The sequence below is a fragment of the Eriocheir sinensis genome, chromosome 34 (assembly GCF_024679095.1).
Source record: "Eriocheir sinensis breed Jianghai 21 chromosome 34, ASM2467909v1, whole genome shotgun sequence".
Classification (NCBI taxonomy): Eukaryota; Metazoa; Arthropoda; class Malacostraca; order Decapoda; family Varunidae; genus Eriocheir; species Eriocheir sinensis.
This window is the reverse complement of record NC_066542.1, coordinates 14,933,082-14,950,581: the sequence shown is the minus strand read 5'-3', so window position 1 is coordinate 14,950,581 and position 17,500 is coordinate 14,933,082. Positions and strand designations below refer to the sequence as shown.

Below are 17,500 nucleotides of genomic sequence, written 5' to 3'. Positions count from 1 at the left end.
TGTGAATCCAATTTTACATCCAGGATTTGCTACACAATTTTTACTGTTCAGTGATAATTTTTCAACCAGACATGCGAATCAATATTATACAGCTACCATCCGACACACGAAATACATTGACAATATAATTCCAAATATAGGTTCGCAGAGGTTGGAAAGTTTCGTTTAGTCGGCGCAACATCTGTGGTCATATGCCGGAGAGAGACAGGAGGGGAAGGAATTATAGGAGAAGAGAACAGATCCCAGGAGACGGGACACAACCCCCGATTAATACCTGGTACCCATTCACTGCTGGGTGGACAGGGGCGTAGGGTATCGGAAAAACCGCCCATTTTTTGTTCGCAGAGGTGTGTAGTAAATATTCAGCATGGTGCACTGCCTTAATATGTCTTTCTTATGGCTTAAAACTGCAGGAATATCTTCACTATCTAACACAAGGAGCTCCGATTGAAAAAGCCTCAGCACCTTCATGCCTTGGCTTGAACTGCTGCCTCCACCGCGCCTTGGTCCCGAGGAAACTTTTCAGATCACGGCCGATTGCTGCACTCAGAGCCTTCACACCCCGCGCGTCGAGGCCCAACTTTCCAACAGTTACATTAAGGATCGAGGGAAAGAGGGAAGGCGAAGGAAAAGCGAAATACTGAGGGAAAGGCGACGTCGCATCCTTTTTGATATTTGCATCTCTTGAACACAAAACAAAAAAGCGAAATAAACGAAAAGTTGATAATGGACAGAAAACGAGGATTCTAACGCGCTATAAACATAACAAAATATAATACACACACACACACACACACACACACACACACACACACACACGCACACACACACACACACACACACACACACAAAATGGCTAGAGGCAAAACTAATTAAGCAATATATATTCAGGTCCTTTAAACACACAAAGCAACACCTCCACAATAAAAAACAACACAGGGGCGCTTCAAAAGAAAGTCTCATTTATCTTTAATGTTGGAAAAGGTGAAAACATGACAGGGAAAAGGCAGAGAAAAAGACGAAATCAAAACAGGACAATATGTTCATATGAAACGAAAGTATAAACAAACCGTGAAAAACAGAAAGAGTAAAAAAACACAAGTGAAACAAAATATTCTTCCTTACACACACACACACACACACACACACACACACACACACACACACACACACACACACACACACACAAAGGAATAAGATAAATAAAAAAAAACTCCCTTAAAAAAAAATAACACATGTGGAGAGAATGAAGCCTGACACGGAAAACCACAAGAGACCTTATTACACACACACACACACACACACACACACACACACACACACACACACACACACACACACACAGATACGCACCCCTCACACTCACCTACACGAGACGTACAAGCCGTGGGGATTAACTGGAGGCTTGCCAAAAAAAAAAAAAAAAAAAATAATTGGGCCTCTCTGGACACAACCACCCGCTGCTCAGGTGAAAGATGAACGGGGGAAGGGCGAAGAAGGGCAAGGAAGGGCGAGGAGGGACAAGAAAGAGCGAGGAAGGGCGAAGAAACAGCAGGGGAGGAAAGATAACTGTAGAAGGATGAACAGAGGAAGGGGCAGGAAGGAGGAACAAATGGGAACAAGGGACAGCACAGAAGGAGGAAATGTTCTGAAAAAGAGTGAGAGAAGAAGAGAAGGAAGAAGCACTCGTATGTTGGGGTAGAGATTAAAAGAAGGTGTATATTGAGAGATGAAAACAGCAATGTGACCCGTAGACATATTAACAAGAGGGTGAGCAAGAGGGCAGGATAGAATTATAGATTGTAGCAGATAAATAAGTGATTGGCAGAGAGGTGGACCGATAATCAGAGACATACAACGGCACTTAAAAACAGATTGCTAGATACAGATACACAAATTGGCCACTCCTCTGTACTCTATTCAGGAGCAGTAAGTCGCGGGCTTTTTTTTTCTTTAATATTGTTTTCTTTTCTATTTTTTACGCCCTTGAACTGTCTCCTTTGCTGTAAAAAAAAATATAGTCAGATACATAGATAAACAGTGACTATAGATAGACAAACACACGAACAGACAGGTAAACAAGTCAACGCTTAGGTAGAAAAGCAAAATATATAAAAAGTGAAAGTGAAAACGCTTAAAGACAAACACGTAACAGCGAAAAAGAGAAACGCAAACACACACACACACACACACACACACACACACACACACACACACACACACACACACACACACACACACACACACACACACACACACACACACACACACACACACAGAAAATGAGGGTAAATGAAGTGCAACCCAATCCAACGCAAGCTAAGTCAACCCAACCGGAGCAAGAAAAAGCTGGCAGGAAGGAAGGTAACATGTTTGGCTTCGCTCTGACATGGCTCTCGTTTCCGTCTTTTCTGGCCTGCGGTGGATGGCTGCAGAACCCTTATCCGGTAGCACAGGGCCGAGTCGAACAGTCCAACCATAATAATTTACTTTTCCCAGGCTTCCTCAGGTGCAGAGTTATCAACCAACTTTCGATTCAGGATAAACAGATGGGCAGGTGTGCGTGTGTGTGTGTGTGTGTGTGTGTGTGTGTGTGTGTGTGTGTGTGTGTTGGACGTCTGCACTGCCAAGTCTCGAGTGTGAGGGAGGAAAGGCGAGGAAAGAAAGGGATTAGTGTCAGGGGAATGCCGCGAGAAAAAGAGAAAGGGAGGTGGGTGGAGAAACAGAGGTGGACGAGGTGTGGGAATGGTGAAAGGGGAAAGTGGAGAGAGACGGAGAGTGCCAGAGAGAGGGAGAGGGAGAGAGGACGAGGGGAGGGAAAAAGGCACGCACAACACCGGGACTTATTCACATCAACACTCCGAGCGCCAAGCCTGAGGGAGCTATTTCAGGCAGAGATTCAACCACCACCACCTTTCACCGCCACCACCACCACATGCCCGCCTTCCTGCGCCCTCACCACCACCTGCTGCCTTCACCACCACCACCTCCACCACCCCACACCACCTCACTCCTGCCCCTCCCCCTCCTTCCCTCCACAGTACCGTCACCTGCACTATGCGTCCTCCTTCCTCTTCCCCCGTAAAAAATAGCTCCCTGCCACCCCCTCCACCCCCACCTCCCCCTTCAGCACCACCTGTCCTGCCTCTCACTACGCACCGCCAACACCACTGCCACTACCACTTCACCAGCTGGCTCTTCATGATCCTCTGTCACCCGCCACTCAGAGCCATGTTTATCCTCATCATCACCACCATCACTATCACCTCTATTATCTATACTACTTCTATGCATCACCTATCACTGCTGCCATTCCTATCAACACACTTACCATCACTATATCTCACTATCATCACATTCCATCATTACTACCACCATTACTATAACAGTCACTATCATTATCATTTATCACTATCATTCGTCCTAGCATCACTATTGCTACTATTATTACTATCATCACTATCATCACACTACCATCACTATCACTATAATATTCTCTCACCATCATTCCATTTTCTCATTATCATCAGCATCCACCTAAGACGTTTTCATAGACATTTACCTAACTACAATCACAACCCAAGCAGCATAAGCACCACCATCTACATCTATTGATAACTGTGTCGTGTGGTAAACAGGCGATCCAGCATCACCCAACACCATGTTTTCGACGTTGGAGACGAGAGACAAGATTGGATGCTGCGTTCACCTACTTATGTCAGCATCCGGTCGAAGGAGGAGATAAGTTGAAAGGTTAAAAATAGGATCAAAAGGCAATAAAACTTAATATTGCCCCATAAATACCTGCAGAGAGAGAGAGAGAGAGAGAGAGAGAGAGAGAGAGAGAGAGAGAGAGAGAGAGAGAGAGAGAGAGAGAGAGAGAGAGAGAGAGAGAGAGAGAGAGAGAGAGAGAGAGAGAGAGAGAGAGAGAGAGAGAGAGAGAGAGAGAGAGAGAGAGAGAGAGAGAGAGAGAGAGAGAGAGAGAGAGAGAGAGAGAGAGAGAGATAGAGAGAGAGAGAGAGAGAGAGAGAGAGAGAGAGAGAGAGAGAGAGAGAGAGAGAGAGAGAGAGAGAGAGAGAGAGAGAGAGAGAGAGAGACCATACAACTGTACACTCCTACTGTCTTTCCTATTCCCCACCTGTACCTAACCACTAACCCACATCCTCTTCGTACTATACCCTTGATTAAAAGAGAGAGAGAGAGAGAGAGAGAGAGAGAGAGAGAGAGAGAGAGAGAGAGAGAGAGAGAGAGAGAGAGAGAGAGAGAGAGAGAGAGAGAGAGAGAGAGAGAGAGAGAGAGAGAGAGAGAGAGAGAGAGAGAGAGAGAGAGAGAGAGAAAATGTGAGTGAATTCATGGGTTCGTTTTGGAGAATATTGGATGGAAACCAGGAGGAGGAAAGAGGGGGAAAGGGAGAAAAAGAGGCGGACGAAAGAAGGAAGAAGGATGGAAGGAAGGAAGAAAGGAAGAATAGAAAAAAAGACAAAAGATGAACGGAATGAACGAATAAATGCATGAAGGAAGGAATGAGGGAAGGAATGGAGAATAGAAGGAAAGAATATATGGAATAGAAGCAGCAAAGGAAGGAAGATGAAGGCGGGGGTGGATAAACATGGCGCCGAGAGGGAGAAAAAGACCGAGAGATCAAGAGAAAGAAGGAGCAGATGAATAGAAAAAGGAAATGAGAAAGAACTCGAGGAAGAGAGAGGAGGAAAAGACGAAACGGTGATACGACTAGCGTGGGCGAGCGAGTGATGTCCGTGAAAAAGATGAATGAGGTGGCGGGGAAGAAATGGGAAAAAAAAGGAAAACATGAATAAGAGAGAAAAAGCGAATCAGTGATGGAACGCGTGAGTAAGAGAAGTGAGTGAGTGTGTTTCTGTGTAAATGAAGACAAAACGAATGATGATGAATGTATGAGAAGATGAAAAAGTATGCAGTGACTGTCTCGTTACGTGAATGAGTATGAATGAGTATGAATGAGTGAGTGAGTGAGTGAGCGAGAGAGAGAGAGAGAGAGAGAGAGAGAGAGAGAGAGAGAGAGAGAGAGAGAGAGAGAGAGAGAGAGAGAGAGAGAGAGAGAGAGAGAGAGAGAGAGAGAGAGAGAGAGAGAGAGAGAGAGAGAGAGAGAGAGAGAGAGAGAGAGAGAGAGAGAGAGAGAGAGAGAGAGAGAGAGAGAGAGAGAGAATCAGCGAGTATGCAAACACGTAGCGAATATTTTTTCTTTCTCTCGCTCTTTCTCTCCGTTTTCCCGTTCCTGCCGAGAGTGTTTACGCGTTTTGTGCGAAGAGGAAAAAAAGAGGAAAGAGGAAAAAAGAGGAAAGGAAGAAAAATGAGGACACGACTCTCTCAACAATCCAAACACCGATGATAGAGATTAAAGAGAGGGAAAGGAAGGAAGGGATGAAAGAAGGGATAAAGAAGGAGAGAGAGAGAGAGAGAGAGAGAGAGAGAGAGAGAGAGAGAGAGAGAGAGAGAGAGAGAGAGAGAGAGAGAGAGAGAGAGAGAGAGAGAGAGAGAGAGAGAGAGAGAGAGAGAGAGAGAGTGAAATGATGAATGATGATGAAGAGGAAGAATGGAGAAGAAAGAAAATAATAATGATAATACAAAAGAGGAAGAGAACAGGAATGAAAAACAAACAGAAGTGAAGAAAGGGAAGAAAAAAAAAGTATAAAGAGAGGAAAGGAGAAGATGAAAGGTTTGAAACGACAGGAGAGAATGAGAAGCGAAAGAAAGAGGGGAGGAAAAGAGAAAGAAGGAAGGAAAGGGGAAGGAAGGAAGGTAAATAATAAAAAAGACAGAGAAGAAAGAAAAAGAAAGAAGGAGAAGGAGAAAAGGAAGTGGAGCTATAAACCAATGACCATGACCCCCCTCTCTCTCTCTCTCTCTATATATATATATATATATATATATATATATATATATATATATATATATATATATATATATATATATATATATGAGAGAGAGAGAGAGAGAATGAGAGAGAGAGAGAGAGAGAGAGAGAGAGAGAGAGAGAGAGAGAGAGAGAGAGAGAGAGAGAGAGAGAGAGTGTGTTTGTCTTTCCTTCGATGATGAGGCCGCGGGCAGTGGTGGATGAGGAAGGTGTAGAAGGAGGGAAGTAGGTGGAGGAGGAGGAGGAGATAGAAAAATGGAAAGAGAAAGGGAGGAGGGCGAGTTAAGCTAAAGGAAGAGGAGGAGGAGGAAGAGGAGGAGGAGGAGGAGGAGGAAAGCAGAGTCAGCAGGGAGAGTGATTCTTCTTCAAATTTCTGAGTTGATTTACGATTACTCTCTCTCTCTCTCTCTCTCTCTCTCTCTCTCTCTCTCTCTCTCTCTCTCTCTTAATTAATTACCTTGTTTTCCTTACGTTCATTAACTCTCTCTCTCTCTCTCTCTCTCAACATACATTTTTGAGTTAAAACTACTAATCCAAATAATCAACGTAATTTCCTCCCTTTTGCCTCCTTTCATTCATGCGTTCTCTCTCTCTCTCTCTCTCTCTCTCACTAACGTTATCTCAGGATCAATATACCTCCTTATTTATCTATCTCCTTCAATCTTCCTTCCCCTTCGTTTCATTAGCGTCCCCTCTCTTCGCCTCTTCGCGTGTCTTCATTACTAAGTTCTTCCACGTCCGTCGATGTTTGTTTTCTGCTTCACTCTGCCTCTATATCTCAGTGTCTGTCTCTTTGTCTGCTTGTCTGTCACTGTTTGTCTTTTTGGTTTGTCTGTGTCTCCCTGTCCTATAGAAAGTTCAGGGGATTTACTTTTAGACATTAGAATCGTATGGGATTAATCAAAGGACGGAGACGGAGAGATCTATAATTAGGGACAGATAGGTAGATTAATGTACAAATAAAGACGAAAAAAGGTGAAGTAAATGGAAAACACAGATAGACAGAAAGGCAAACAGGGTATAAATGAACAGAAAAAAAAGGCATACAGAAAGAAAGACATCCCCCTTAACTAACACACACACACACACACACACACACACACACACACACACACACACACACACACATAAAAAAACGACAGCATAACACAGACATAAACACACAAACAGACAGAGGGGCCCCAGGACGACCCTAGCATCGACAAACAACACCGTTAAGGAAAAAAAAAGGAAAAAAAATGTTTATGAACGAGGTACGATAAATTATATACTCGATCAGGGAATGGATAAACTACAAAAAATATTACAATTCTCTCTCTCTCTCTCTCTCTCTCTCTCTCCCCCCAGGTAAACAAACAAGATGGCCGCCCTTCACAGTAACAAATGACAATCGACACGCCTACTTGCGCGGCCTGATAGGAGACTTGGATCCTACATATTTATTTTTCTCTCCCTGTTCTCTCGGACGCTTGAGCTCATTTGTCTTTCTCTTGGTTCAACGAGCGTTCCCTCCCTCCCTTATCTCCCTCTCTTTATCGGCTTCTTGCTTCTTTTTCTGAGGACTTATTTTGCTGTTGTTGTTTCCTTTTATAGACTTCGAATTTTTCTACGTTCTGTTTTTTTCTTTTCTTGTGTCCAACCCTTTTTTTGCTTTGTTCATCCGCTGTTTCTTCCCTTTAAGATTATTGCTCCCTTTTCTTTCCTTTCCTTCCTTTCTTTTTTTCCTTTCATCTCTTTTCATCCCCTCTCCTTACCTTTCCTTTCCTATCTTTTCCTTTCCTTTTCTTTTCTTTCATTTCTTTTCCTTTCTTTTCCTTTCCTTTCCTACCCTTCCCTTCTTTTCCCTTCCCTTCCCTACCTTTCCCTTGCTTTCCCTTCCCTCCCCTTCTCTTCTCTTTTCTTTTATTCTCTGTCTTTCCTTTCCTTTCCTTTCCTTTCCTTTCCTTTCCTTTCCTTCCCTTTCCTTTCCTTCTCTTCCCTTCCCTTCCCTACCTTTCCCTTGCTTTCCCTTCCCTCTTCTCTTTTCTTTTATTCTCTTTATTTCTCTTTCCTCCCTCTTGCGCTTCTTGTTTTTCTTCCATTCTACAGCTTCTCCTTTCCCCTCTTCTCTTATTTCCCTCTCACATTTCTTGCTTTTTCCTTTGCCGTCTTTGCTTCTTCCTCTCTCTTTTCCGTTGCGTTCTTTCTACCTCTTTTAAAGCCTTTCCTTCTATTTTAAGACAGTTTCCTCTCTTTTCAGATTCCCTTTTCTCTCTTACACTTTTATCACGTTGTTTTTATTTTTGTTATCCTCTTTACTCACTTTCCTTCTCTCTTTAATAACTGATTTCATGATGCTTTCTTTCCCTCTCCTTTTGACTTATTTTTTTTTCCCTTTACGCCGATTTCCTTCTCTCGTATCTCCCTGCCATTACTGCTTCCACATTGGTTTCCTTTTCTGTCCTCTCTCCCTCTCTCTCTTTGTCTCTCGCACCCTTTCTCTGTCCCTCCCCTAAGCACCCTCCACCCTGCCTTTCTCTCTCTGTTTCTCTATTTCTCGCACCTTTACCCTGTCCCTTCCCTGTACACTCTCCGCCCTGCCTTCCTCTTTTATCCTCTCTCTATATCCGTGCTCCTCCCCTTTGTCCCCTCCACACTGCTTCCCCTCTCTATCTCTCTATCTCTCGCACCTTTTTCCCTGTCCCTCCCTTTTGTGCCTTCCGCCCTGCCTTTGGAATATGCACGAGGAGCCATTTCGCCGCGGATCGCCTCTCTGTTCAAGGTCATTATAAGCCCCGGAGCCTGGGCGGGGATGGAACGAGAGGCGCCACGCAGGTCGTTTCCTCCCGTGAATAAAGGGCCGATGCTTGAAATCCTTTTTTACCGAATGAAGAAGCTTATGTTTCAGAGTTTTTAGTTCACATAAAGGAAGATTTTTTTTTGAAGTGAGCGTTATCAAAGAGGCTGGTGTTTTAATAATTTCCTCTTATCATGGTTGAAGAAAAAAAATATCATTATTATGGATGAGAAAAGAGATTATTCATTTTAAAGTTACCTCCTACTTGTAATTCTGGATACAGTTTTCTCTAATAAGTGATAATGAACATAGTTCCATACTTATTTTTCCATATGATTAAAAGAAAATAACATTTAATTTCTAATAAATGAAAAAAATCGCAACTTTTAACGCCAGCTCAGTCTTTAGTAATCCTCTTTAAATATGTTTTCAGAATCTGTTTACGATGCGATTTCAATATTATTCTACGACTGAAAAGCAAACGCAAATTTCCTTTGAATTAAAAAAAAAATATCATGCGTTTTAGCGTAATCTCCCTACTTAGCTGAACGTGTTTTTTCAGGAACTCATCATATTATGCGAATGCAATGAAAACGCTTTCTTTCTCACTATTTTGTTGCATGACTTGTGACAGTAGATTGGGGGGGAGGGGATGCTGTGTGTGTGTGTGTGTGTGTGTGTGTGTGTGTGTGTGTGTGTGTGTGTGTGTGTGTGTGTGTGTGTGTGTGTGTGTGTGTGTGTGTGTGTGTGTGTGTGTGTGTGTGTGTGTGTGTGTGTGTGTGTGTGTGTGTGTGTGTGTGTGAGAGATTCACCCACGGCCTAATCATGAGCTGGACACGTCATCGCCAGCAAGTACCTTCCCGACCCGAGCAAGCTCCTTATAGTCCATCTCTGGGTATTGCCAGGACCCTCACACACAAAGCACTCCATCCCCCTTGCTCAAGGGGGGGGCAGTAACCACTCCTCTGTCAGTGGAAAAATCCGCCTGAGCAGGACTCGAGCTTCTGCCTGCCAGACCATGGAGCTTGACAGCGCAGAGCTCTACCACTGAGCTACCGGAGTGTGTGTGTGTGTGTGTGTGTGTGTGTGTGTGTGTGTGTGTGTGTGTGTGTGTGTGTGTGTGTGTGTGTGTGTGTGTGTGTGTAATCAGATATTTTGCTTTGATACGTTTGTTGTTTGTTTGCACGAAGATAAAAATATGTTTCCTGTTTTATTTTTTCTCTCTCACTTTGGAAGGAGAGAGCGATACTGTGTGTGTGTGTGTGTGTGTGTGTGTGTGTGTGTGTGTGTGTGTGTGTGTGTGTATGTGTGTTTAGCTTTTGCTGTTGCTTGTTTGTTTCTTATACGGTAAAAAAAAATGTACAACGTTTTTTTTTCCTTTGCAGAGTGGCTAGGGCGGCGCGGTTCACTAGCCAGGCCTTGACCAACCTTCCCACACCCCCCTGAGGCACGCCAAGGCTCCTCCGTGCCTCCTGGGGCCGACGAAGCAGCAGAGGCAGCAAGAAGAGGAGCGCGCGGCGGTCCTGAGGCCCATCCTTGTCTTAACACCGCGCCGACGCTCCGACGCTTGACGCCGATATCGAAAAGCGAGAGAAAGGTTCTTGGACTCCCGAGACTAATCCTCCAGCAAAGTTTTCAGTAGATGTAGATGCCGGCGTGTGTTACCTGAGAGGTTGGTCACGAGCATTCTTTTGATAGAGAAGTGAAAGCGAAAAATATATATACATAACATATTCAAACTAAATCCTGCCGTCGTTCCCGCGTGCGGCGCTAAAAAAAATAAAATAAAAAAGTGTCTTAATCAAACGGCAGCCCTCAACCCGTCCTTCCAACGGGCCTAAATAAAGGAAAGAAGTAATTAAAACAGTGAAATTGCTTAAATAAGACGCAAGAGTAACATCGGCTGGTGCTTCACGCTCGGCGGACTGTGTTAATGTGGTGACCTTCGTCTGGCAGGTCACAGTGCCAGGTCACGGTGCCGCGGGTCACAGGCACTGGAGGGTCAGTTCTCAGTGTCGGGGTCAGAGGCGCGCTGGGGCCATGCGGTGTTAGCGGCGGGGAGGGAGGCAGGAGGCCCCGGCAGGCGCGCGTGTGACCTGTAATGAGGAGCCGTGACCTGGTACGAGCCTCCAGGTGGTGTCGCAGCAGCGGTGGCGGCGGCGGTGGCGGCCGGGCCCCCCACCTCGCGCCGCCCCCAGCATGCGGTAGTGCCCTGGGCATCTCTTCTTAGTCTCCCGCTGTCGACCAGCCGCCAGCATGACTCCCCAGGTGGCCTTGCTCCTCGCCGTCCTCCTCGCAGGTGAGTCCCAGCCCCGGCAGTAGCCTAGGCGAGCCTCGTAGCAGCCACTGACTAGCCCCACACCGTAGCTGTTGTCACGCCTCTAGGGCACCGTCGCCTCACCACACCCGAGTCTCCCCCACTCTCTGACGCACCTCGGGCAGCCTCGCGCCCGGGACCCGCCGGACCCGGCACTGAGGCACGGCTTCGCCTCCTGCAGGAGTCATGTTTCACACTAACTCAAGACAACCTCACTAGAACCCCACTGACTCGAGTATTCAGAGTATTCAGAGTCAACCTCATGAAGTAACTTGACGCTTTGCCAGACAGTAAAGTCAAACAGGAACATTCGACTCTAGGGTTTAGGGTTTGTGTTTCAGATCACAGAACAAACAAAGCACACTCAAACAACAACTCCCGAGACCATTTTCGGGCCGCGGTCTACCCCCAGGTCCGCGCCCCCTCGAGCAAGTTTATGTAGATGGAAGTCACGACACAGTGTCCTTGAGAGTATTGTGTGAGCATTTTTGGTTTAGTCCTTTGTGTTTCCCGCGTCCCCTATCCTCCCCCTCCCCATCCCCTCCCCTATCCCTTGTTCTCCCTTTTCCCCCTCACCGATTTTTTAACTTTTTCCCGTTCATGTCCCTTTGGCGTGTGAGGGAACTCGATCATAGTCCCCGTTTTTTTTTTTATTGTTTGTTCCTCTTTTTTGTACATGACCCTCCAATGCAAATGTTTCTTTGTTTGTCTGTATCTGTTTGTTCGTCTGTTTGTCTATTTGTTGATCTCAGTGCCATGCTGGTCCCATCCCTCGGCCCTCACCTCGTCCACCCCAGCGTGACGCACCCCTTGCTAAACACACCTTAGCTTCTGCCTCTTAGTGGAGAAAAGAAGAAATATAAACTTAGGAGCGAGCACGTCCGCCAGCCAATCAGAGTAGAGCGAGTACCTGATTGGCCAAAGGCGTCCAGGCGTAGGGTCCAATAGCTTTCTTTTAAGTTTTCTCATTTTGGTGATTGCCCTAATTAAAAGCAAATTAAATGCACCCCCCCAAAAAAAAAACACTAAGAGCTCCTAAACGTGTCTTAAATTCTTGAAGCTAACAATACAGAGACGAGATGCAATTTTTCTCCACTAACAAAATAAGAATAAATCACTTTCATCTTAAACTGCAGGGAGAGAAGTTAACGTCCATCCCTACGAACTCCAATAAGGTAGTTAGGAATATAATGAGTGATCTGATTTTTTATTTTTTTTTGCCGGCTGCCTCACACGGAATAGCAAATAGGTTCCTTCTCTGCGCCCGAACCTGATGAGGCGGTCTCCTTGTAGTGTCTCAGAGGCTAAAGTAATGACGACCAGCGACGAACCTCCATCAAAGGAACGAGAAATTAAGAGGAACCGCTTCTGGCCACGCTGGTTCATATGAGACTTGGTGCCGCGGTTCAGTTTCGGGTTCGGAGCTTCGAGCGAGACGGTTCGTTCAGTTTTCGAGGCATTGTTTAGCTTTAGGATATTCTTTGTTTATGTTGTTTATGTTGGTGTTGTTGGTGTTGTTGTTGTTATTATCTACATTATTTTTCAGGATACTCTTTGCGAGACTAGCGAGGTGTAGAGAACGTGACACGCACACACACACACACACACACACACACACACATCAGTATCATCAATCCCTCCAAGTATACACACACTCGTACTAACTCATACCATCCTCACTGCACACATTAAATTTTTCTTTTTTGTATCATTCCATTTTCATCATCAAACGCCTAGCTACGAATCCACGGGTCAGGGTTCGATCCCCGGCCCTGGTAGTCAGCATATAGTCCACTCAGCTGTTCATCCTTCCTTTCGGGCTGGTCGATGAATGGTTGCATTGCATCTCCATCATACAAGGTTACCCACTCTAATCTTTTCACCCCGTCCTCATCACTCAAGCTTACTCTCTTTTTTTTCTAATCCTATCCTCATCACACAAGCTTACTCACTCCCTTAATATTTTCATCCTATTTTCATCACAAGCTTAGTCATTCTTCTCTACTTATCCCTTCCTCCTCCTCCTCCTCCTCCTCCTCTTCCTCTTCGTCCTCCAATCTCCACCAGCTTCATTCCTCATTTCCTTCATCACCTTCTTTATTCACCCAAGTACTCCGTCGCACTAACACAAACTTCATCACGCATGTAAATTAATTCCTTAATGAGATTGCTGTCATAAGATTATACTTCACAAGATCAGATCATAATTATCCCCTGCTTTTCTTTTTCTTACCCTTGGCAGACCTATTCTCGGCACTCCACGTTTGCCGCCACCTTCACGCCCTCCTCACTATCCACTTAAATGTTCAGTCAATGCCATTTATACACTCGCGAGATAATCCATAGCATTACAATTAGCCTTATATTCTCCTCTTCCGAAATAGGCCATCCAATGCCTTTCCTCTATTGCATTAAGTTGTCAGCTTCCTCTAACCCTTGATCCTATCCCGTTTCATCACACCACGTCAGTCTTACTTATTACCGCCCACATCACTTCCTCTAGTCACTTTACATCACCCTCTCTACACACGTCAACTACACGTTTACACTTGGTTAGGTAATCCTGGTCAAGACGGAAGGTTCTCTGTTAGCATGACTGTCATCGTTACTACCATCGCCACCGCTACCACCCGGATGAGCTGGTATTCTGGTGACGCATAACAAGAATACAGGATCCAAAGAACACGGCATATTCTGGAAAGCGTAAATTACTGTACACCGACTTAGCAGCGTCTCGATACAGCACCTGCTCAGTGGTCAGTCCTATGCCTTGAACGGTACCGAGGAAACGGGCTAAGAAGATACATAAAGAGATAATTTCAGCCTTTAATGTCAAATGAGCGCCGTGAAGACTAACTAAGATTCATTTCGTTGTTCTATTTCGGTGCTAACATCTAGAGATTATAACAGTCCCTCCCCGGTAACGATAGTATACGAACACACATAACAAAGGTAATTTAGTGAATGATATAAAGAAAATGTGAGTCCGTTCGTCGTTCCAGCTCGGTGCCGACATCTTAAGATTATAACATTAAGCTCTACAGTAATGAAAATAAGCTCTTCCTGGCGCAGTGGTGTTCCCGGCGAGTCTTAACGTGTCTCAGCTCCAGCAGCGACTCGGCGCCGTGCCAGAGTAGTCAGTCCCTTGGAAGAAGTTAAAATTCAGAAAAGGTCCGATTCACAAATTTCTTTGAGCGTTTGGCGTAGATCTGAATAGATTTCTCTCCCACGAAAAGTCCCGGGGATGAAAGGAAAAATTTCGACAAGATGAAAAAATCGCTGAATCGTCTCTTCGTTCGTGCAGACTCCGTGACTCCTCGACGCCCCCCCCCCCCCTCCCCACTACACCATATCACAACGTCACACCGCTGCCACCATAACACCATAACTCAAACTTTACTGCTGCCACAACCATACTTCACCGTCCCTTTCACCGCCCCACCACATCACACTAACATACTCCACAACTCCCTTCCTCCCCCCCCCTCCACTCCACTCCACCACCACCACCACCACCACCTTCGACCTCCGATCATAGACGCACTCCATTAAGATCAAACACTTCGGTAATGCTGAAGCTAATGCACAAAAAGAAGCCTCATGTTAAATCAGCGACTACTTATCTTAATGGCCGGGTAATAATATTCTGATGAACATCCGCTTTACTAGTCAAACGCTTGTTGCCTAAACGTGCTCTGGGCTACGAGGACGCTGGCCCACTAATAATAATGATAATAATAATAATAATACCAATAATAATAATGATAACGACGATACTCCCGCCGGTAACTCGCATACGTGTCATGTAATAGCGGAAGAATGACACGGGACGCTGATATGTACGCGTATGTAGCATGTTACACACGCGTCATAAACATCATAAACATCTCGCCTGATCGTTATGGCTGTTAAATGAAGCGGATCCGTGAATCGCATCTATGTCAGCGGGAGGTGATTTGTGTCGCCAATCCCTGCTCGCCATGCACCCGCTCTCGCTGTTCCGGGTGTCTGTCTGTCAAGGCCGCGAGATCACTCAGCCAGGGAACACGGCGGAAGGGTCGGTCGGTGGTCTGATGCAGCCGCTCATCCATCCTAGTGGACCGTTGACATGCCAGGCGACGAATTTGCGAGCTATGGCGAGGAGGGTCGTTACGAAGGGGAGAGTCGTTAGGGAGGTCATTCTGCTTTTCAATCTACCTGATGGACTAGTTGATGGTGGTTGACGCGGCCATCCATCCATCCGTCTCCCTGTGATAGCCAGTTTGTCAGACTATGGATATGTGAGACTTAGCTGGAATCGGGGCCAGGGGAGTCGTTAGCGGGGGCATTCAGTTGTACGGGCGATACATACATTCCGGTCGATACGTACATCCCGGTCTAAATATAAATATTGTAGTGTATGTTCTGCCAAGTTGTACGAAACATATTCCAAGTTAGTTTACATGTAGGGAGATTCACGACAAGCCCTCAAAGTTGGAAAGTTTCGCTTAGTCGGCGCAACATCTGTGGTCATATGCCGGAGAGAGACAGGAGGGAAAGGAATTATAGGAGAAGGGAACAGATCCCAGGAGACGAAACACAATCCCCGATTAATACCTGGTACCTATTCACTGCTGGGTGGGGCGTAGGGTATCGGAAAAGCCGACCAAATTTTTCCACTCCGCCCAGGATTCATGTACTACGTCTGGGTCCAGAAAGTTCATGGTTACTGCGATATATTTATGCTCTATAGTAAGGAATGTACATATAAACATAGACGAAAATTGAAACCTGAGTAAGGAGAGGGAACAAATTTAGGTTTAAGAGAAGAAACGCACACATGCAATCGTAATAAAAAGACCCTGACGTAAAAAAATAAGTATAAATAAGAGAAAAGAAAAAGACCTGCGCCATCAACAGCCGTGGAGAAGATTATTAATGCCGCAATATGTAACTCAAAGAAGAAAAAAAAAATCCTGTTAGGACAAACGAAGTAAACTCGCATGATAAAAAAAAAGAGAAAGAAAGAGACGGTGATGAGGAGTTTGTGATGGTGTTGACTGACGAATGGTGGTGGTGGTGGTGGTGATGGTGATGATAATGATAGTGGTGGTGGCGGTAATGATGACAAACGAGCCTAGAAGTAATTAGTGGAATCTTCCGTCTGTTGCCTATTCCAAACTGTCGTCGTTCATATAATTTCTTTCCATTTTTTTTTCTCTTTTGTTTTTAGAAAGGAGACATTTATAACCTAACCAAGATTTGCTGCCCCATTTACCTGTTCACTCCATCACCCACTCTCTCACCCATCTGCTTTCCCTTTCACTCACTCACTCAACGCATTCACGGATTTTTTTTTAGTCTACTCATCCATGAAAATACTCATCCACCAAATCAATCATTCATCCACCCAACTCTAACCCATTCAATTACTCACTCATCCAACAACCAAATAATTTACGCTCTCACACACTTATTCACTCACTCATTCACTTAACCCATCACTCATTCGAATACTTACTCATTTACTATTTACTCATACATTCACTCACACACTCACTCCCATACGCACACAAGTACTTCATCAAACATCCATTCACCCACTCCCTCACCAACCCATCCACACCCACACACGCACACACCCATCCACTTTCACATTCAAACACTTGTCCACTTACAAATTAAAATCGGCACACTTATTGGATCCGATATTCACACAAGTTTTTCAAAGAAGGAAACTGAATTATGAGAGCTCGGTGAATTTTACGTGAGAGGTTTTGTTAGTGGTTGCAGCTGTCGTTTAGCAGTGGTGGTGGTAGTGGTGTTGATGGTGATGATGATGATGACGACGGCATTAGCTGATGACTTGAATGGGTAATGGTGATGAATGTAGTGCTGGTGATGATGGTGAAGTCAATGATCAGTGGTGTTAATGGTAGTGGTCATGATGGTGATGGCTGTTATGGTGGTGGTGCGGGTTAAGGGTTGTTGTTGGTGGTGGTGGTGGTGGTGTTGATGTTGTTGGTGGTGGAGAGGATGAAGCAGATCTGGTAATTAATGTGGATGGCTTTGATGATGATGGGGGTGGTGGTGGTGATTAATTACAAAAGGGGAATTGGCGGTGGTGATGGTGGTGGTATTAGCTACGGACCCCCCCCCCCAGCTGTTAGTGGTGTGTAGGGTGTTAGTGATGGGGGTGAAGACAAGAGTAATAATGGTGGTGGTGGTGGAGGTACAGAGTCTCAGAAAGGTGATATTGGTGATGACGTCCAAAATCGTGATGGGGGTTGCGGTGGTGTTGATAAGATAACGTTGAGATTGGTGATAAAAGTGACGGTTATGACATTGCTGCTGTTTACGATAATGATAATATTGGTTGTTGTAAGGTAATGGATGAAAATGGTGGAGATAATGGCAGCGGGTGTTGGTGGTGGTGAAATGAGAGCATAGACTGGTGGTGAGCATGGTGGAGACAGTCTAAATAGTGGTGGTGGTGGTGGTGGTGAGCTAGAGGTATTGGTGACAGAACACTTTG

The 17,500-nt window shown here is 45.2% G+C and overlaps 2 protein-coding genes across 9 annotated transcripts in view; one reads left to right on the top strand and one right to left on the bottom strand.

Moving 5' to 3' along the window:
- Nucleotides 1-17,500, bottom strand: part of LOC127007129 (mucin-5AC-like) — a 296,085-nt gene that overhangs the window by 98,857 nt on the left and 179,728 nt on the right. The gene's annotated exons all lie outside the window — the stretch shown is intronic.
- Nucleotides 1-17,500, top strand: part of LOC127007131 (uncharacterized) — a 157,056-nt gene that overhangs the window by 64,837 nt on the left and 74,719 nt on the right. For 3 of the 6 annotated variants that reach the window (XR_007760080.1, XM_050877786.1, XM_050877788.1), the window contains exon 2: nt 10,055-10,968. Coding sequence is in view for 3 of the 6 variants with exons in the window: in XM_050877786.1 (XP_050733743.1) it covers nt 10,926-10,968 (43 nt within the window). In the remaining 3 variants the exon portion in view is untranslated. Of the gene's footprint in view, nt 1-10,054 lie in introns of all 6 variants that reach the window. The other 3 variants (XM_050877787.1, XR_007760081.1, XR_007760082.1) reach the window with 3 other exon arrangements.